This window comes from Pseudorasbora parva, chromosome 5 (genome assembly GCF_024679245.1).
Source record: "Pseudorasbora parva isolate DD20220531a chromosome 5, ASM2467924v1, whole genome shotgun sequence".
Classification (NCBI taxonomy): Eukaryota; Metazoa; Chordata; class Actinopteri; order Cypriniformes; family Gobionidae; genus Pseudorasbora; species Pseudorasbora parva.
Window position 1 is genome coordinate 31870034 of NC_090176.1, and position 22695 is coordinate 31892728.

Here is a 22695-nt window from a genome sequence, read left to right on the forward strand (position 1 = left end):
CATAACTGTACTAACCAGCGGAAAAATCTTGTTTGCAAAGCACCTGAAATTATATTTTGGTCATTCAGAAGCCTGTTGTCAAAGATGCTCGGTATATTTCCCTCTTCTCGTCTTACATGACTGCGTCCCAAACAGCAGCATCTGCCTCTGAAAGCAAGACAACAAGTCTGTTATTGAGACGCACAAGTTTCTCTGAGACGCAAATAATTTATTATATACGAAAATTATTATACTGTATATGGTGGCTTCTCCTATGTTTCTTAGTGATTTATTTATTCAATTCTTTTAGCGGTAGTTGATCAGGAAGTGATGAATGTTATCTTCGACTCACTGTGTGAAAACATTGCTTTATTCACAAATTTTGAGCATGTTACATTCATTGGATGGAAACATGGCTAGTGACTCAATCGCTGTCTTTTGTGTAGTGTAAATCTTTTGAAAATTCAGGATCATCTGAAATATTTTTCTGTGTTTAACCAGGGTTGTGCCGTAAACCTTGACATATCAGCACATTACCCAAACAGATTGATCACCTTCCACTAATGATTGTCAGATTTTAACAGGGTCGTGCCCTCATCAGTAGATTAGGTAGTCCTTAACATTGTCATTAACCCAGACTTGATCTCTCCCATCCCAGGTTTGATTTGTGTGTTGTTTGAGGTTCCTCCTTTTTTATTGGTGTTGCTTTGTTTTTCCTCTCAGGATGCCAGAGGCCAGTGGGTCTCTCACGGGGGAAAGCTAAAGTTTGCTCTTACAGTGGCTGGTACTACTGCCCAAGTTGTCACCAGGACAACCTCTTCCTCATACCTGCTCGTCTACTGCACAATTGGGACACTAATAAACACAAGGTATGTGTACAGACCTATTTACCCAATCCATATCTTCAATATCGTTAATAATACTGTAAGTTTCCTTTGTGCATTGTTACATTCCTTGGTGAGCACAGAAATCAGATTTTGCACCAACCAACAATACAAGACATCAAACAAAGGGTGATCACCATTAACAGCAGCATTTTTGACATTGTGGTTCAGGTATCGAAACAAGCGAAGGAGTTTCTGGAGTTTGTTTATGAGGAGCCGTTGTTAGACGTCCAGCAGTTGAACCCGTGTCTGTATGAGCATTGCGAGGCATTGGCGGCCGTCCTCAAATTGAGACAGCAGCTCCAGTCTCTCAGGGCCTACCTCTTCAGCTGCCGGGCCACAGTAGCAGAAGACCTCCGCCGCAGGTGAGCAATGCCAGAGAGCAGGAAGAGAAAATAGGGAAAGTAAGAGTAAAAAGATTAAAATGACAAAATGATATTTTGTAAGTGCACATGGTACATGGACCATCTTTTGTTGTGTTTGAATTAACAACATTTTGTTCACCAGCTCCATTTTGCTTTATTAACCACTGTGGGTACCGAACCAGCAGATTATTGAAAATGACAGTTACTCCAGTACACTCTTAAAAATAAAGGTTCCAAAAGGGGCTTTACATAGTGAAGCCATTTTTGGTTCCCCAAAGAGCCTTTTAGTGAACCTTTTTAGTTTTTAAAGGGATAGTCCATCCAAAAATGTTATTTCTGTTATCATTTATCCACCCTCAAGTCGATCCAAACCTGTATGAGTTTCTTTCTTCAAAAGAAGATATTTTGAAGAATGTTGGTAGCCAGTACGGTTGGGTATCATTTGGGTTTTTTACGATACCGGTGCAAAACCGGTACTTTTAAAACGGTACCGGTGCCTGAACAGATACTTTAAAAAAAGATGGATGACATTAGAGAATGGCTTTTTATTGTTTTTTTTGTTTTTTTTTAATCTTTAAATTGAGCAAATTATTAAAAGTTTAAAGTATACTTAAATGTATAAATAGATGCAAAACGCAATTTACTTAAAAATTCACAGTAAAACCTAAGCCACCTAACTACAATAGGTTCTACAATAATTTAACACTAAATAACAGTTACAGTACTAACAACAGCACAGTAGTCTGTATTCTTGGTATACCACAAACCAGCTTCAGTTCAGCATTATTTTGCAAAAATATGACCATATTGTCTGGCTTAATATTTTAGAACGCATCGCCTTATTGTTTCCATGGCGACGCGTCGTGCTTCTCACATGACACACAGCAGCCACAATAGTGCTGTATGACAGCTCAGCTGTATCGGTTTTATTTCGTTTGTTTCTTCTTCTTTTTTTTAAATATTCACAAACTTGTTACCTATGTCATGAACTATCTGATATTCTGATTTTCAAATATGTGTAAGGGAATGTGTTTTGTCATATTAAACCCTTATAATTATCATGTTAGATGATCTATAAGGTCCGATGGGCGCTGCCTTGTTAGTTTGCACCTCACTAGATAATCGGATCTGTCGGATTTACATTACGTAAATTCATCCACTTCTCAAGAAATACATGAAAGTAAGGGACCGGTGAACTCGGAGAAGAATAGAGTAAATATAGTAACTTGTATAATGTGTATCTGATATGAAATAAACACAGGCAAATTATAACTGTCTGAATGCATTGTCATTGCCGCTATAGACATCAAGGTGTTTTTTTACTGATACTTATGTGTATTTAAATGTCTGAAACCTAAAATAAACATGATGTGGTTGAAAACACTGAATAGTTGTGATATGTGATGAGTGCTGAGCGTGGCTCTGGCTCAGCACGTTTGAACTGAAGTGGGCAGCACCGAAATGAGAAACCGACATCTGCATTCTGATTCGGCCCGGTGAATACCGGTTATATAGGTACCGGTGCCATATTAGCACCAAGTTTCGTTACCCAACCCTAGTAGCCAGACAGTTTACAGTAGCCATTGACTTCCATATTATGAGGAAGTAAAAACTATGGAAGTCAATGGAGGTCAGTGTCAACTGTTTGGTGACCAATATTCTTCAAAATATATTCTGTTCAACAAAAGAAAAACACTCATACAGGTTTGGAACAAATTTAGGGTGAGTAAGTGATGACACAATTGTCATTTTTGAGGGAATTATCCCTTTAAAAAGCACAATATATTAGTTTGAAGGACATTTTAATAATCAAAGAATCTTCTATAGTGAGTCTATAGTGATCAACCAATCAGGGCATTTCAGTTGCCAATTTTGGTTTTTAATAAATGTTAAATAATACATTTTATTTTATTACATTTTTATATAATTCTTATGATTGTTTTAATATTTTTAAGTAAATCACTTTGAAATTAAACAAGCTTGTGTGTGTGTGTATACATATATACACATACACACACACATATATATATATATATATATATATATATATATATATATATATATATATATATATATATATATATATATATATATTATAGCAGAGTAATTAATAGCACATTTCATACACAATGGTAATTCATTTAGTTGTTTTGGCCTTGTTGATATTGGTTGACCACAACTGTTTTTTTCTTTCTTAGTTTCTTTTAAACAAACAGTAATTAGCTTCAATTATTAAGTAAACGCTTTCTTGTAGTTATTCTGGGAGAGTTTAAATGTGCACAACTTCTGTTTCAGTGATCCATGAACATTTATGTACCCGTGGAATTAGTGAAACTGACCTCAAATTGTTGTTGCCTATTGAAAAAGGTGTTACAACAACTTTAATCTACAAATTTAGTAAAACGTGCATAGGCTAATTATTGTGACTAAATTTGATATAAAACATGACCGTGGAGCAAGAGCAAAACTCAGTGTGGAGACTGTAGAAGTGACAGGTTGTTTCATCTATACCTCTATATTTCTTTTTTCTTTTTTTCTTGTTGAGAACGATCGCAAGAGATTATATTGTTATTAGTGGGATAAAAACAATTGATGGAGTCAGTAAGATAAGCTTAAGTTCATAAACACTTATTTGATATCAGCGCATGAGTGTATAAATATTTCCTGGTTGTAGAAGTCCAGTGATTCTGATAACAGTGTTTGATTTAGACTAGCAGGGATACACACTGCGCTTTTCCTCTCTCTGTTTGCAGATTTTTAAGATGGGACTGGAAGTAAATCTATATTGTGGAACAATTTATTTAGTTTCAAACAGGAAATAAACATCTACTTATAATAGCTACACCTTTTTCATGGTAATAACATCCTTCATTATTCATTTGATGGGTTACATTTCTGTTATAAAAATTTGTAGTCTTGAAAGGCACATAAAATAGTGGTTGACTGCTGCTAGTCGCACCTGGTTTGTTTCTGTGCCAATGTGTACGAAGGAGTAGCTTAGTTAAAAAATATAGACGTATGTATTTAGCATGTAGCACTGACAAAGTATTAATTTTGAATGCTATTTCAAGGAATGCATTTGGTTGTTGGGAATAAGCAGATCTTTAGTGGATTCCTAAGGGCCATGTTCAGCAGGAATGTGAAGGAGCTGTGTTTATGCAAAGGTTTCGGCACTAAAAGGCTTGTCTATGTGATGAATGCGCTATGCTCTTACCAGGGTCAGTGTGGAGACCATGAGATTGCGCTAAGAGGCCTTAAACATTCACACCATGGGAGACGAAAGCATGTACAGCTCTGTGATGAAATATCACATAATGGAAAGCTACCACCAGCTTTTCCTCAACAAATGGCTCCGCTCCTTTTTATATTAACAGTTAATCATCAGAAGATTATAACTGTTGGGGTTAAGTGGAAGTTCCGATGGTTTGGCCCAAAAATCTACTATACTTTTTGTACTCTTGTGTGGTTCTTCTAAGCCTGCATCACTATCTTTATTATTATATATTATATATGAAAAAACTTCTTCAAGTTATCTTCTTTGTGTTCCACAGAAGAAAGAACGTCATGTTTATAATAAGAGAAAACTGCCGTTTATTTCTCCTAGTGCCCATGAAACGTATCCTCAGATTGACATTGAGCTCTTTTTGTAGTAAACTAATTTCCATCTTCTTCTTTTTTCCTATTGAAATCAGGTATGGCATAACAAAAACAACAAAAACTTCAGATGTTGACTTAATGGTGTTGCTAATGCACTCTTAGCTACATGTTCAGAACACTGTTTGTTGTTTGAATCACTGAATTATTGAATGGCCCAGTACCCTTTCCTATGTATTGGCTCCTTTGAACTCCATGGTGACGTAGAAGCAGGATGGCCGTTTGAAGTGCAGACGTGAGGGCTCTTGCAAAGGGAACCTCAGCTTGAACTGAATATCCTCTCTGAGGTTCATCTCCTTGGAGCGGTCCCAGCTGCCTACTGAGTGGTGACTTTATCTGGCCGCTGTGTTTACGGGGTGCAGCAGCGGTGACCCTAGCAGGAGGCAGCGCTAGTGGGCTAGTGTTTATGACCAGGCTATTAGCAGGCATCAGGCTAATGCTCCGCTTTTCTAAACAGTGTAGGATTGATGAGGGCGGTGGCGCTAAAATATTACCTTAGCCATTCATCGCCCAGCCCGGACGCTCATCAGTGATCGTGAAGAGGCCCACAAGTGTTTACACTAAGCCACGGAGAGAAGGGGGCGAGCTGTCACAGTCCACACGATGAGTCTGATCTAATGCACCTCAATTAACTGAGACACACACACATGCTTACTACCTTAGTCTTTACCTTTCAGTAGTTCTCCCTCAAGTCTAGGCTTGGGAAATAAGAACCAGTTTTGATTTGCTCAACTATTCCGGGGCATTGGGTCACTGCTACTGGATCAACAGTTTGAAACACAACACGACCAGTGTAGTCCATTTCCCAAACGAATGATGGTTATGAGACAGATCTTTTTAATGAATCATAAGCATATAGTGGAGTTGGTATAGTCTGATTCTTGAGAAAATTGTTCTTGTGAATCAGTTCTTATAAGTGAATCAATACCACACAGTACAGCCAGTGTAGTTGATTGGATTCCTGAAACAATGACTCCTATTAACCAGTTCTTGGGGTGAATCAAACATATAAGCCGTGTTTCCACCACAGGAACTTCCCCAGGAACTAGGGACTCAGTGTGTTTCGACCGCAGGGACCAGTGTCTAAATGAAGTTCTGGGTAAAAATGTCCCCCTCAGAAAGTCCCAGCTCAGGAGGTAGTACTTTTTTAGGGCGTTTTCACACTTGAAAGTCCCCACCAAGGTCCGGACCAAAGTTTGTGTTTTGATACATTGTATCCATTTGGTTAGTTTTGGTTTGCTTTAACATTGCAGTTATGCAAGCGCACTAAATTATTTTACATGAAGCACTTGCGTCCTGTCATCATCTATGTGGTCTGTATCTTGGTTTGTTAGCAGATGTGTGTCTGACGTCAGTGTGTTGTCAATTACGCAGGTAACTTTGACAAGAATAAATGAACAGATGCATATCGTTGCCAATACTGTGGCCAATATTATGGCATTACTATCTGCAGCACCAACTATACTCGAGGATAGTTCAAATACACCCAAAAAGTTTTGTTCAGTTTAATCCGGACCAAGCCTACCTCCTTTTCGTCGGACCAAATTTCGTCTGTTTGGTCCGGATCGTGGTCCGCGGGAGGTTTCACACCTGTAATTTTGATTCGGACCAAACTGAAAAGTCCGAAAATCCGGACCAAACAAGGTAGATGTGAAAATGGCCTTAAAGTTCAGGAACTTTAGAGGGTTGGGCTTGGGCGCTGAACATGGTGATTGGTTGACTCCATGCAGCATTTTATTTTAACCATCATTTTTAAAAGTCTGTTGTGGAGCGTGCAGTAAGAGTTGTTTGCTATTCAAGTCAATGATGGAGTTTAAAAAATATTACAGAAGGACAGAAGACGAGGTTCAGGCTTTATTAAGCTATATGTGGAGGACGAAATCCAGCAGGAGATGGAAAGTCGCGTGCAGTCCTGCATCACCGGACTAATTTGCCGGTAACTTCATGGTACATTAGACATCGGTGGAAATGCAGACAGCAACAGGTCTGGGGGAAAAAAGTTCCTGGGACAAATTGTTCTGGGTAATTTTGGTAGAAGTGCGGCTATACAGTACACCTTTGTATTTTTGTAGTGCTTAGGGCTTGTGAAACACAAATTAGGGTTGTACGATAGTTCTTATGATAATGTGTAATCAAGTTTTATTAAAAAAAAAAAAAAAAAAAAAAAAAAAAATATTATTATTAAATCTACACTACTGTAAAATGTTTGTGATCTGTAAGATTTTCTAATGTTTTAAAATAAGTCTCCTATGCTCACCCAGTCTGCATTTATTTAAAAAAAAAAAATTATTTAAATATCAAAAACAATAATTCTGAAATTCTGAATTCTGAAAACATTTTAAATAACCTTTTTGTAATTATATATTTTAGGCAGTCTCTCCAGTCTTTAGAATTCACTCTAATATACTGATTTGTTGCTTAAGTAGCTTATTATTCAAAGTTCTTATTATTATCAATGTTGAAAATAGGTGTGCTGCCTGTTTCATATTTTTGTGAAAACTGTGGTGCCATTTTTTCACGATTCTTTGAACAGAAAGTTCAAAATAACACTTTTTTTGTAACAATGTAGTGCATCTTTTTAATGTTGTTGTCTAATGTCTTATACAAGGCACATTTTTTGAATTGCATTTATGCTGCATTTAAAATAGTTGAATTAATAAATTATCTCATCATTTGTTTCTCTTTTCTTTTTTCCCTCAATATTTATTTTCAAAAGTTCTAAACATTTTGTTAATGGAATCATTAACAATCTAAAATTCCTTTATAATTGAGTCCCATGGAATGCTGTATGCTGTCTTTACACTTGTTTGAATACTAAATTATTTTATTTTTTAGCAATTTTTACTTAGTGACCAATCACAGGTTGCTTCATATCCACATAATCACAGTTGCTCTGCCATAAGAGAGTACCTATACATAGGCGGTTGAGGGAAAAGAGCAAAATCTTAACATACAGCCACTTGCATTCATGCTTACCACCCTCTGATTACGTTGGCTGAATTTGGTTGTCTTTTGTTTGACAACAGGCCATAATATGTATTTACCCTGAGAAGTACAAAAGATTCAGACATGGAGCTGTGCCATGAGCAGAGATGAATTTATGCTGGAGGATATAGAAAGCAGAAAATAGACTGTCATCATGGCCAGAGGTAAATGAACACCCAGAGAGGCGCAGGTTTCTTTTCACACACTGTCCTGACTTGAACAAGCCTGACAAAGGCAGGCAAATCAGTGTAACAACACATCCGCAGGGATTAAGTTAGGATTTCATCTTGTCATACAGAAGATAGCGCATTAGAACATGGAATCTTGTCAATGCGATATCTTTTCTTTGTCAGCCTTCCTAAGATGTTCAGTAATACCTCACTTGTTATGTCAGATTTGTGGGTATGTAAAGCTTTGAGCTCTGTGGTTTCCAGACCCTTTATTAGGCGTTCATACCTCTCTAAGGCTGCAAATCTGTCAAGAGTGATCTGTAAACACTTCAATGGAAAATTCTTTATCATCAAAATGCCAAAAATTCCGGTTTAAGATTCCTCTTATCGATTCCTGTTCCTTAATGGTCCCATTATGACTTAAGTATTTTGAAGTACTAAATATGAAGAAATATTTGGTGGAAAAATTAGCACATAATATGGAGCTTTACTTGATGCATTTTTGTAACTAACGGATTTTAAATTGTAATTTTGGCAGCCCCTGAAATGGGCTATAAATGCTTTTGACATTACCTAGGCAGTTAAAGTAAATGCACTCATTCAAGGACGTGCATTTATTGTTTGGATGGAGCAAGAAAAACAAAGGCCCAGATTTACTAACTGCTTGCTCTAGCGCAGAACTCTGTCAGGCGCTTGTCAAGATTTCCTAAAGACATGGAGTGAAAAATTTACACTGAAAATGCATGTACAGTCATTTTTTTGCTGCTGAACTTATTGCATATGCATTTGTAGGAGGTGCCCTTTTTAGACGCAAAATTTATGAGAGGAGAGTATTTAAATGAATCGCGCAATGTGATTTACTAAGGTTTACCCATGTCAATTTTCTGGTGATTGATGCCATTATTTACCGCCCCCAAAAAGCATGTTTTAACCTGACGCTAACTGGTAGTTTGCATTGGTCATTATGGAAATGCTCTGGCTGCATTTGTGTTCTTTAATTTGGAAAAACTTTCCACTCCCATTTGTGCTTTTTTAAATTTGAATTGCCCTCTCGCGATAGCTTGCCCTGTTTAGTAAATCCAACCCAAAGTGTCTAAAATGCATGTGCGGAGTTCAGTTGACAATTAAAGTTAACTCTCTTAACATAATGGTGTTAAACTGAATATACGAAGCAAACTGTTTGCTAAAATAACTATTACATTAACAACCACACAAAAAAAAAGAGTGCAGTTTATCTGTCAGTGAGATGCACGTGAAAGTTGTTTTTTACAATTACAAACATTGCGTCTTTCAGAATCATAATTGGCTGGTAGAAAGAAAATATATTGCATAACTTAATTTTAAATATAAAATATTTTAAGTCAGACCCACTCGTTTGAGGTATAATATCTCGCCAGTTACTATACACTATAGATACAGTAGTGGTGTACCAACCCTACTCATAATGCGTCATTGTTTTTTCATTAATGAGTCTACAGAACATTGTACAACATGGTCAAGGCAGCACATTTACTCTGTCTCTCTAGGTTTTAATGCATATATTTCTTAACCCCAAGACAACGCATTCACAACTCTTGACAAAGTATCGTTTTTGACGTGCCATACATCAAATCCAAAACAAAGCATCCATCATCAGCTCTATTTGCACTAATGACACCTGCTGCAACTCTTGTCTGTTGACCCTTACGCCTTCCATAAACAAATGAAAAGAGATTTCATCCTCAGCTTAGTAAACATCCCACCCCCTGCTCCAATGCCTCAGTTTAGACTAAGATTAGTGCTGTAATGATCGCTTGGCCTAATGAGGTCTGAGGGATGAGCTGTGAATAGGTCTGTCTGGAGTACCGCCATGCTTCTTTTCAGCCAGCAACGAGATTATGGCAGTGAATTAAAAAAATGGTGCTTCACCACAATCCCTAAAACTGAAGACTGAGATGTCCAGCGAGCCTCAAACCACACGCATTTGTGCAGCATGGGCCACATGCATCAACATAAACTATTTTTAAATCATATGTGACATAATATAATAGCTACATTCACTCCTAAATGCTACATTGCAGCTCAAAACTACCCGGCATGCTTTCCTCCCGTGCTTTAATGCCATAAATTCCCTCTCTCCTGTCTCTAGCTGTGTTTGTGGTCGGCAAGGCTGTCTCTAATTCCCAACATCTGCCTGACGGGCTGCTAATGACGGAACCAAGCCTCTGAGGGAGCGGAGTGGAGGAACTATTAGTGGGCAGGAGTAAAGATGCACCGGTTTCCAGTGCCAAACTACCTAATAGATCCAATTTTCCAGCCTTTTGTGGTAAAAAAAAAAATTAAATAGACAGAATCCTGTTCAAGTAGTCAGCTATAGTGTGGCTACACCAATAGCTTTGTGACTGAATGAATTGTTTTATGCATCTTCATTGAGGAACATTTCATTAGGCTGAATCATCCGACTGACCATGTTGGGTCAGTTGTCAGTGGATATTATGGACTAAGAAATTGGTAAAAGTAAAAGATCAATAACTGTTTTTCGTCTTATTTCCTTCTCGCAACCGCACATTGTTTTTTTTTCCTCCACCTCACAGTACGCCTGTTGCTTTTCCCTTCCCCTCTTTTCTGGATAATTCTGTTGGCCCTTGAGTTTGTAATGTGAGCAGGCGTGGGTGAATGAGAGAGGGAAAGAGCGAGTGTAGGCTCATGGGAGGAGAGAGGTGAAGAGGGCCATAATAGCCAGCCAGATGGAGAGAGAGAGAGACAGAGCCGCCCCACTTCACCCATAATAAGGGGTAGTGCTTTTAAATGCCTATTTTACAGCCTTTTTCTAATTCAATTGAATTAACCCCTATTTCCAAGCAATTTGGACCCATGTTGTCATGGATACAGAGGGAATGGCGGGAAACTAGCATCCCCCCTGAAATAGATTTGTATGTATATGTGTGCAAGCTAAGCTATTGCAGTTATTTTTCTACAGATATTATCAGGCTCAGTTATGACTTGAGGTAATATTTTTCTATGCTTTTCATGCTATTTCATGGTATTTTTCTGCAGGATCTTTCCAAGAGAATACCTGTTACAGCATGTGCACCTCTACTCATTGGCAGACCTGCAGCAGGTGAGTTTCTCTCTCCTGTCTTTACCATTCCTTTGTTTTTTTTCTTTATACACCTGTATACATGCATAAAGTCCGGCACAGTATGTTTTTCATACTTGTTGTTTAGTAATCTATGAAATAATCTATGAAATTCTGGTGAATGGAGTAAAATGTGTAGCCATCTAAGCTGAGAGCAAACAACTAAATGAACAAACTTGCAGATGTTTGGGACCTTGAAAGATTTTGAACTCTGTCAACACGTAAAAATTGCTCCAAAAAGTATTTGGCCACACTTAGGGCCATATTTTATAAACACATGGTCTAAAATGCATGGTGCAAATGCACTTAGGGTGTCCAAACTCCACTTTTTCTAGTTTAATGACGGGAAAATGGTCAGCGCTCAGCGTATGGTCTAAAAGGCTTGTCCCTATTATCTTAATACGTCATGGGTCTGTTTTGGGCGTAATGAGCAATAAACCAATCAGAGTCTCATCTCCCATTCCCTTTAAAAGCCAGTTGCATTTGCACCATGGCGGATTCGCTATTTACATGGTGGAATTTACTGCCGGAAAGACTGACTGCTCCTCTCTAGACTCTAGAGGAATCCTTTTATTTTTAATATTTAAAAATGTTTGAGTGCTGCTGCGTGTCCCTGTGTGTATGTAATAAGCATTGTGTACATGTAATGTGCACCCGCCTATTGATGCATATTACTAACGCGCCATTTTTAATAACACAAAAGATACTGCGCTATTGACTTTAGAACAGGTTTATGTTAGTCAATGGCGCAGTTGTTTTTAGTTGCCTCAGAATAGCAACGCGCTAACAATGCACCTGAACACACCTCTTTTTCAGTCCAGCACACCTACGGGTGCACAAATGGACGCAAATGCATTTAAACGACGCGGTACAGCACATGAAAATGATATCCGCATTTCGCCAGGTGTATAGGGCTCTTAAAATTGAATGGCATTACACTAGAAAATATATATCTAAATGGAATTGAATTGACAAGCAAAATACGTCCGGTGTTTTCTCTAACTTTTTTACAACCTCAAATGTTGTGTGTGTGTGTGTGTGTGTGTGTGTGTGTGTGTGTGTGTGTGTGTGTGTGTGTGTGTGTGTGTGTGTGTGTGTGTGTGTGTGTGTGTGTGTGTGTGTGTGTGTGTGTGTGTTCGTTCACATCGCACTGGTGTTCTATCATAGTAACCACAGATATTCATTACTTTAACTATGAATGTGATCCAGAAACAAAACCTTTTCTATTTATTTTGAACAGTGTCCACTGTCGTACACAACTTTGGGGTCAGTACGTTTTTGTTTTTTTGGGTGAAAGAAGGTCTTTTCATTCTGTAAGAATGCATTTCATTGATCAAAAGTGACCGTAAATGCATTGTTACAAAAGTATCTATTTCAAATACATTTTGTTCTTTTGAGCTTTCTATTCATCAAAGACTCCTGAAAAAAGATAATATAATACAGTTTCAAATATGAAGCAGCTTTTCTGTTTTCATCAGAACTTTGATCATAATAATAAGAAATGTTTTTTGAGCAACAAATCAGCGTATTATAATTATTTGTGAAGGATCATATGACACTGAAGCCTGGAGTAATGGCTGCTAAAAATTGCATTTTAAATGTATTCAAATAGAAAACAGTTATTTTAATATAGGCTTGGTGAGTAAATTTGAATGGAATTGTTTTTTAAAGTGCTTTACTTTGTTTGTGAATTATTTTGAACATAAATCCCACTTGATTTGATATTTTGTATCAAACCAATGCAGTGACATTCATACATAGTGGCTAAAGTGACACGTATATTATGCAAGTGACTGTATGTACATCTCCACGTACGATTCTGATAAAAGACTTCATCGCTTTCACAGACACACACCTGTAGCACACATCATCACCATGTGACGTGTCTGTTCAGTGTCATCTGGCAGTGGACGTTGAGAGGCTTTGAGAGTGAGGGCGTATTTCACACCCTTCCCTCGCAGCCCTCACATTCACAGAGTTACTATGTGGAGCCTCAGTGTCACTGACACGTCAGCATTCTGCTTTGTTGTTAACGGTTCATATTTTTACGCCTTGTAAATAATTTGCTCTTGTTTTGGGCTTATCTTTTTTTCTCTTTGTTCTAGCATCGCTTAAACGGCCTCAAACATCTTAATGTACAACACTAAAACACGTTACTATTTAGTTTTTCTCTTGTAGTTGCCAATTTAGTCCATTGTTGCTAATTTAAAAAAAATGCGGTTTGCAAACTTAAAGCCATGACTATCAGGGATATAGGAAACAGTGTTCTCATCTCCCCTCCTTTTCTCTCTACAACCGACCCCCCCCCCCCATACCCCCGCACCACTATTTTTTGTCGCTCTTCAGTTTCTTAGGAATGACCCTTGCCCTTATTTCTCTGTTGCTCTCAGAACATCTATTCTCCTGTCCCACATCCCCTCTCCCTCCTGTCTCCTGGTGGGAGGCTGGAGTCCCCACTCCACCCTATGTTCCCCCACCCAGCTAACTAATTACTGCCATTCAGATGCAACAGGCAGAAAAACAAAGCGTGACAGTCCTACCTCTGCTTCCATTCCATTCTATTCTTCCCCAATATCCCATTGCCTGACACTTTAGCTTTTTTGTGTTTTTTTTTTTTTACATTCTACATGTCAATTACAGCTTGCTTTTTATTTTGTATTATTCTTTTATTGTAAATTCATTGTTTGTTTGATAAATTACTTATTTTCGAATTATTTAATAAAAAATGTAATTGATTTATAAGCCACAAAATCCTAAAAATAACCCTAAATTGGACCAATTGCAGTCTCTCTCTTTTTCTCAGTCTGATTGCGTCACAGTAGCAGTCCTGCTCAGTTGTGGGTCTGTGAGTCTTAAAACAGAGTACAATGTTACGAGCACAGTGTGGGCACCTAAAAACGGGCCACTCTGTAAAAATTCTGAAAAATAGTTTTGCTATTGTGTCTGTTTAATTTTGTTAATTTAACCAGTTTTCTGTCACATGATTTGGCTCACACTTGCATCTTTGAAGTGAATCTGCACAGTCCGTGATTCTTAAATGCTCTCTGTACTGTCAGTGCCGTGTCCCTCTTCTTGTGTACTTTTTATTCATTGCATTCAGCACAAGATCTTAATGCTCTCTCCCCCTCCGTCTGTGCAAGGCGCAAATTTGAGGCATTTCCCATTCACGTCACATTACTTTCTCTTTCAGCTTCTTAATTGGCTTACCTTATTAAGGAGCCATTTTCTTTTAGTGTTGCTACTTAATGCCGGTTCCTCCACAGCTCTGGAATGCTCGCCCTCCACGTTGAGGTCACTGAATGCTGAACTATCTCCAGCAAGGCTCCAAACAAACTATAGACCAAATCCGAATGCTCCCCCATTTAGTTCCAACAATTAGCACTACATTTTAGGCAGTCTTCTTTTAAAAAATGACCTCATTGACCATATTTGTTTGCGTTAGACTTGCCCATAGGCCAGCTTTGTTTGGCAACTACCTTTTGTTTGATATCTTCACTGGAAGAGTATGAAAAGTTTAACAAGTGCACCAGGATGGACACAAGTAGAGTGCTATATAAATGCTAATTATATTATATGTGTTGTTACAAATGGAACAGCGCAAGTCTTGCCAGCAATTTGCAACTATATGCACTTAATTTAGCTCAAGTGACAAAGTTCATGTCCTCAGAAGTTACATGTCTGAATCTAGTATTGTTTCTCAGGTCAACATGATGTGTCAACTTCTAGGAGTTGCTTCTAGGATGCCTACATCGCACCTGGTCTGCCGTGACCAATGCGTTTACATGGTCCACGTATGGGATGGATCTTCATGCCGTGCTCTCTCGTGCCCATCTCACACGGTACCCTGGCTGGCCAGCTCTCTCCTGCTTCCTCACACACGCCGGTTGTAATCCTGTTTTGCGAGGCCCTGGCAGGGAGGGTGTTATCCAAACAGAGCTCACACTCTCTTTATCTGTCTAATCTGGGCCCTTTCTCTGCCGTTTAATGGAGCAGGCGAGGACATTAGGGCTAGGGCTGAGAAGGGGATGAAGAAGTAGGCGCTAAACTGTGGTTTTAGGGGATTAAGCAACTGACGACAAAGCACATGCAAGACAGGAGCAAAAGGTGGGGGATTGGGGGGGGGGTGATTTGGCAGACGTCACCCATTCCCCCCGCAATAGCTACAAAGATGCTGGTTTTATTGAGCTGCCCAACTTTAACACATATGCATAGCATTTTTATAGCCATTTTTCAGCATATAAATTTCAGTAAAACAATGACTTTAAAATTAATAGTATTTGTATAATAGTAACTTAGTATTTGTGTCTCCCTTTTGCTTTAATAACCAACCACTTTTACTTCAAGTTCCTGATGATCATGTTACCATCTTTATTTGAGATGATCCAATGTGCATCTTGTGCTTCGATATATATATATATATATATATATATATATATATATATATATATATATATTACTCTCACCTAAAGGATTATTATGAACACCTGTTCAATTTCTCATTAATGCAATTATCTAATCAACCAATACAGCATATAGTTGCTCAATGCAATATAGTTGCTTCAATGCATTTAGGGGTGTGGTCCTGGTCAAGACAATCTCCTGAACTTTAAACTGAATGTCAGAATGGGAAAAAAGGTTATTTAAGCAATTTTGAGCGTGGCATGGTTTTTGGTGCCAGGCGGGCCAGAGTTTTTCACAATCTGCTCAGTTACTGGGATTTTCATGCACAACCATTTCTGGGGTTTACAACGAATGGTGTGAAAAGGGAAAAACATCCAGTATGCGGCAGTCCTGTGGGAGAAAATGCTTTGTTGATGCTAGAGGTCAGAGGGGAATGGGCCGACTGATTCAAGCTGATAGAAGAGCAACTTTGACTGAAATAACCATGGTATGAAGCAAAGCATTTGTGAAGCCACAACACGCACAACCTTGAGGCGGATGGGCTTCAACAGCAGAAGGCCCCACGGGTACCACTCATCTCCACAACAAATAGGAAAAAGAGGCTAATATTTTGCACAAGCTCACCAAAATTGGACAGTTGAAGACCGGAAAAATGTTGCCTGATCTGATGAGTCTCGATTTCTGTTGAGACATTCAGATGGTAGAGTCAGAATTTGGCGTAAACAGAATGAGAAAATGGATGCAATAAGTGTATTAACATATATGAATGAAAATAATATAAATGTATATGTATTAATATTTAGTGTATAGTAATATTTTAGGTAACATTTATCCTTACTACTAACCCCTGAGGGTCAATTACTGCAACTCATTTGAAATCAGTTGAGTGTGTCTAGCTGTTGATACATAAATTCACACTTTCACTTCTTTGTCAATAACTCTTCTTAACAGCCCTCTTGCTTTTCCCAGTCCCTCCCCATCAAGCCTGGCGTAAGCCTACTCGCTGTTTCGCTCACCGTGCCTGCTAAATTATTGAAATGTTTAATTACTCCCTCTGCCAGCATTGATCAAGGGGAGTATACATCATCTTTACCAAAGAACGGCGAGTGTTCTCACCCCACCGCTTTGATTGGTGGCTTGCAGCGTTTCTTTAATGCCTTGCTATATTACTCCTTCACATGGGAAAAGGCAGGTTATTGGTGTTCTGTCAGCCCGGGCAGAGAAAAACAGGAGTTTCTGACTCTTAACTGAAAGCTACTTGATGGATGGATGGTTAAGGGCTCTCCTGGTGCCTGTATTGAGAGAGCCTGCCAACAGCATCACCTCTATGTTCATTGGGCAATGACAATGACTACTTTATTGCAATGTGGGTCTTTCTGCCTTGAGTCCTTTTGACTTGGGTAGTATATTGGTGAAATTTGAAGAATTATTTTCTAATAGTGAAATATGAAATGTTTAAAAGGGATCAAATGCAATGCAAACCTTCTTGGATGTATTTAATCTTACTTATAGCCATATGATTGATTGATGGATAGATAGATGGATAGATAGATAGATAGATTTGCTCTGAAATGGCTTAAAAGGGTTATATTTTATTTTTGCAGTCAGAGGAAACATCTGCAACAATGGTCAACAAATTATGGCCAAGTAGATTTAAAATGCTCCTTTGTTCCTCAATCTTATATTGACAGAACATTCATAAAGTATTTGATGTATATCATTCATAAAGTATTTGATGTATATCATTCATAAAGTATTTGATGTATATCATTCATAAAGTATTTGATGTATATCACTCATGTATATTGTACCAGCTGATTCCCATGGATTCAAATTATATTTTATTACACTAATGTAAGAAATGTTCAACCCTCCAATAAACCATGTACACTGTAAAAACAACTTTCTAGTAACTGATCACATCTAAAAAAAAAAATTTGCTGGCCAAATTTAATTTCTGTGAATTAAATTGCATCAATTCACAGAAATTCAATTTGGCCAACTGAAAAATAATAGATGTGATCAGTCACTAGAACATTTTCAATTGGAGACCTGAATTTTTTTTTACAGTGTAGTAAATAGTAAACCAAACAGTAGAACATTGTGCTAGCAAGTTATGGGATTCCAAGGGGAAGCAAAAACTGATCAAATGTGTACCTCAAATCTACCCAATGCATAAATATAACCGCTATACACCACATTTTAAGTAACTAAACACATCATCTGGGAACTTTGGTAATGGCTGTAGAGTCTAGATTCCCTGTTCCCACACAAACCTTCCCCTTTTCAACCCATTCTCCCCGCTCACGCTGCGTGTGTGTGTGCGTGCGTCTTTCGTGGGAGACTGTGGTGGTCCTTCCTTTATTCTTTCTTTCCCCTCGAGCCTTCCCGTCCCACCCTCCCAAGCTCTCCTGTCCCCTCTTCTCCTCCTCTATTCTGTGGCTGGCTCCTTGTGGAAGGGCTGAAGAATGCTGGCAGGCTCTTTAATTGGTGTGCTGCAGTGCTGCCAGGTGTAGCCACTTGTCTCTGCCCCCTTGGTGAATATGCACTGGAGGTCTAGGCCCCTTCCCCTGTCTCATTCAACTGCCCACAATACACCTTCTTCAGCATCCCGCTTTCAAAGACCAGGCCGATTTTTAACTACTCTGACCGATAAATGGCATTCACATATTATTTTTTGCAAACAGTCTCCCAAAAGGAATTACCCCACCCTCGATCCCTAGCCAGCCCCCCACTCTCTAAGCATTCATTAGTTTTCATGTGGATTCCTGATGTGATGTCTTTTTTTCTTCTTCTTCTTTTTGTACTTGGCTCCCATTGTAGCTTGTTCTTAAGTGTTTGTCCAGTCGCTAAAATCTCAGATAGAGCTCTAACTGTTAACTGGATGATTACTGTCCATTTCGAGTCTCTGTTTTGTAAAAATGAATGCTTACCCTTAATATATAATAAATGATACTGGTAAAATATGGCAAAATGTGTTATTTTACACTCATGACATTGCAGTGCTGTGATGTTACTTGCATGCATTTTTAAGACTTGCTAGTTCAAGAAATTTTAACCCATACAACATGAGCACACTTATGAAATGTGCAAAAAACGTGCTTTACGTCTTACATTTCTGTAGTATTTCTTCTGTTATGACAGTACGGTACGATTCTGGAGCATAAACCCTGGTCCGCTAGCAACAGTATGCTTATAATAGGCGTATGTTTAGTGATGAATGCCATTCTCGCGCGAAGACAAAAGTGACACAGTAAACAACAATGGACAACGTACAGCAGATCTTTGCTTCTCGCATGTGGCTGTTGTCACAAGACGAAGACATGCTTTGTTTGAGCCAAGGCTGCAGATTGCAAGGAAAAACACAATGACCCACATCAAGATGTTTGGTCTGGGAACACACCATTAACAGGGCTCAATCCGAGGGGCGGGATAAACGGTTGTCTTTCAGACTCCCTCTGCACGCAATTGGATAACGCTACAACCAACCAGAGCAACGTGAAGCGGAGCTAGTTGAAAGATTAAACTTTCGCTGTGTCCGGTCGGCAAAACTCAGAACACATCTTCCCTTTTTAAAAATGATTCCAGTGCCGTTCTTTTTTCTTTTCTCAGAGAAAAGCTCAACTCCAAGTCTTCCAGAGTCGCGGCCAAAGCCGATTCGAAAGGCCACCGTTCGCCTGCTTCTTTGTTTACTAGAAGCACGCAACTCTGCCATTATTATGTTAAGCCCCGCCCACCGACTCTATACACGATGTGATTGGCCTGACCAGAGTTTGGTTTTTCCAGCTCAAAGTCTATTGTGAGTTGCTAGACTACACTCGCGGCAAAATAGATTTGCTGCCGCTAGGGTGTGTCTAGATTTCTAGGCTACAGTGACGATTCTCTGTCAACCAATCAGTGTTCTGCAGTGAGTCTAGCTTCACTCTTTAGTACCGGATTATTGTGCTAGGTACCCCAAGGGAAGGGTGCCAAAAAGTGGTACGCTTCGGAATTAGGGTACCATTCACAACTTCTGACAATGAAAACAGCAAAAATTGCGCACATACCGAACTGTACTGGACCGTACCGCCTGCTGGAAATGAGCCAAAAACATAAAGCACTCTTTATTTTGATGGTATCTTTGTACTGTTGCATTCATTTGTCCTGTTTGCTTGTAATTAGTTTATCATTTTATTGCCAACAATTTTACTGGGAAATTAGTGTTGAGAATTGTAAAATTTGATTGGAATCTAAACTTTTGGTGTCATAATAACCTTATTTATGGTTATTACGTTATTACGCTATCACTGTGTTAGTGAGTCCAGCAGGGGGCGCTCACCCTGTGGTCTGTGTGGGTCCTAACACCCCATTAGTGATAGGGACACTATACTGTCAAAGAGCACTGTCCCTCAGATGAGACGTTAAACCGTGGACCTGACTCTGTGTGGTCATTAAAAATCCCAGGAAGTCTTTTGGAAAAAGAGTAGGGGTGTAACCGGCATCCTGGCCAAATTTGCCCATTGGCCTCTGTCCATCATGGCCTCCTAATCATCCCATACACTGATTGGCTTCATTCACTCGGTCTCCTCTCCACCAATCAGCTGGTGTGTGGTGAGCGTTCTGCCACAATATGGCTGCCGATGCATCATCCAGGTGGATGCTGCACATTGGTGGTGGTTGAGGAGATTCCCCCCTTATATGTAAAGCGCTTTGAGTGCCTAGAAAAGCGCTATATAAATGTACATTATTATTATTTCCAGCAAAAATAATTATACTGTGATTTATAGTGAAATAAAATGACTTATCATGGAATGCTTACAGCTAACCCAACTTTTGTCTTTCTCTTTTCTGCAGGTCATAGATGGAAAGCTTTCTCCCTTCCTGTCTAAGGTGATCAAGTTTGCCAGCTCTCATGTCTACAGCTGTAGTCTGTGCCGGGAGAAAGGCTTCATCTGTGAGCTTTGCCAAAACGGCCAGGTCATCTATCCCTTCCAGGAGAATTCCACCAGAAGGTGAGACATGTAGCCACTGTCTTACCTCTAAATGTCTCGATGTTTAACCTCTGTAAAATCAAAAATGCTACATACATGGCCTAAAAACATAAAAGTAGCTTCGCTTTTCAGCCATTTTTGCAATTACATTTTACTAACTAGACCCAAAGTGAGAAAGTGAGTTTGCTTCAAAGACAGGTGTCCTAGCAGAGAAACCACAGGTGTAGTTCATACAAGTGGCAGTTGTCTGTCAAATGGTCCGTAGCTCATTGCTGATGATTGTCCATCCTCTGTCTCATGTTAGTCACACCCAGCGGGTAGTGGATTGAGGTGTGATGATGCAGTGATAGTACACCCTTTGTAAGGGGACAGTTAATCCTTCGAGCATCTCAGCTTTTTTCAGCATGCTGTGTGTTTGCCGCTTATGGCCTGCAGCTGATAAACCGCTCTCTGGTCTTCACACCACTAGTGTGACTAGAATCTTTCGGACTCTCCAGCGAAGTGGAGTGCAGTTCCCAGAACAGATGCTGCTATTTAAACATAGCTCCTCGTACGGCAACACTGATAAGGCCTCAATGTCTATTGGTTAGGGCTGTGTTACATTTTGAAATGAATTAGATAAGGTTAGTGCAGTTACATTCATCTGTAACACTTTACAATAAGTAAGTTAAGTTTCATTCGTTAACATTGGTTAACTACATTGGTTAACATGAACTGCACCTCTACAACATTTATTAATCTTAAAAGTTAATTTCAACATTTACTAAAATATTAAAATCAAAAGTTGTATTTCTTAACATTAGTTAATGCACTGTAAACTAACTAATGTTAACAAAGATGAACAAATACAGTAACAAATGTATTGCTCATTGTTAGTTTATGTTAGCTAATACATTAACTAGTGTTAACAAATGAAACAATTGTAAAGTGTTACCCATTTTTCTAACATGGTAAAAAACATTTGTCCAAAAAAATGTTTTATTCCATTTCATATTAAATTCATACATTTTATTATGTTCTATCTGATTTTCTGTATACTGGTTAGAATAGCTCAGCAGAACTGTAAAGTATGGAGAGACCTTTTAAAAGCATTTTATTTGTATTTGTTTAAATATATGTAAAAAAATAAATTATATAAATATTTTTCTCGCTCAATATGTGAATACATTTTCTATTTTTTTAATTAAATTAAATTGTATTACATATGAATCTAAATAATTAATATATTTTAAAAAAAAAAAAAATATGCTTAAATAAAAAAGCATATATATTCGGCAGCAAGTGAACATTTTGTCCTCAAAGTTGATGTTTTAGAAGCAGGATGTGATGTCATGGGCGGCCAAGGCTCATTGATGCACGTGGGGAGTGAAGGCTGGCCCGTGTGGTCCGATTAAACAGACGAGCTACTGTAGCTCAGATTGCTCAACAAGTAAATGCTGGTTTTTAAAGAAAGGTGTCAGAATACACAGTGTATCGCAGTTTGTTGCGTATGGGGCTGCATAGCTGGTGACCAATCAGGGTGCCTCTGACCCCTGTCCACCGCCGAACGTGCCAACAGTGGGCACGCGAGCATCAGAACTCGGCCGTGCTGCACAAACACGTCTGATCCATGGAGTCCCCACCTCACGACTTAAAGGATCTCAGATCTCCTGCTAACATCTTGGTGTCTGATACCACAGCACACCTTCAGGGGTCTAGTCAGGGCTATTTCAGCAGCAAAAGGGGGACCAACACAATATTAGGAAGGCGGTCTGAATGTTATTACCTAATCAGTGTACATTACGCAAGAAAAAATTATATATTTTATTATAGTTAATATTTTTTCAGAGCACAACACGTACTGTTTTATTTTCTCTCCTTAAAAAGGAATGAGTGCATGAAGAGATTCATTGCATTTATTTATGTAAATTGATTTACAGCCTTACTATTGGCACACATTGATTCACTGATAGACCCAGTCGCATCTGTCCATGCAGGCAGTTTGAGCATGTCTGTTAGTACAGCTGGATCCAGGTGTTGCACTAACTGCTTCACTGTGTGATCTATTTATTTTTTCCAGAATTTCATGGGTGTGTTTGTATGCACTTTATGTTGTATCTGTTACAGTACATGCTCAATAGGCCACTAGTGCAGTCACAGGAGCAGAAGGTGTCTCCACGCCCCACCATA

At 38.8% G+C, this 22695-nt stretch overlaps 1 protein-coding gene across 4 annotated transcripts in view; it reads left to right on the forward strand.

The window, feature by feature from the left end:
* plekhm3 (pleckstrin homology domain containing, family M, member 3) overlaps positions 1-22695 on the forward strand; it is a 46647-nt gene that overhangs the window by 18820 nt on the left and 5132 nt on the right. Inside the window, exons 4-9 of one of the 4 annotated variants that reach the window (XR_010905030.1) lie at positions 703-848; positions 1035-1228; positions 7909-8031; positions 10166-10342; positions 11074-11137; positions 20390-20456. Coding sequence is in view for 2 of the 4 variants with exons in the window: in XM_067443876.1 (XP_067299977.1) it covers positions 703-848; positions 1035-1228; positions 11074-11137; positions 20390-20547 (562 nt within the window). In the remaining 2 variants the exon portion in view is untranslated. Of the gene's footprint in view, positions 1-702; positions 849-1034; positions 1229-7908; positions 10145-10165; positions 10343-11073; positions 11138-20389; positions 20548-22695 lie in introns of those variants that run through there. The other 3 variants (XR_010905029.1, XM_067443876.1, XM_067443877.1) reach the window with 3 other exon arrangements.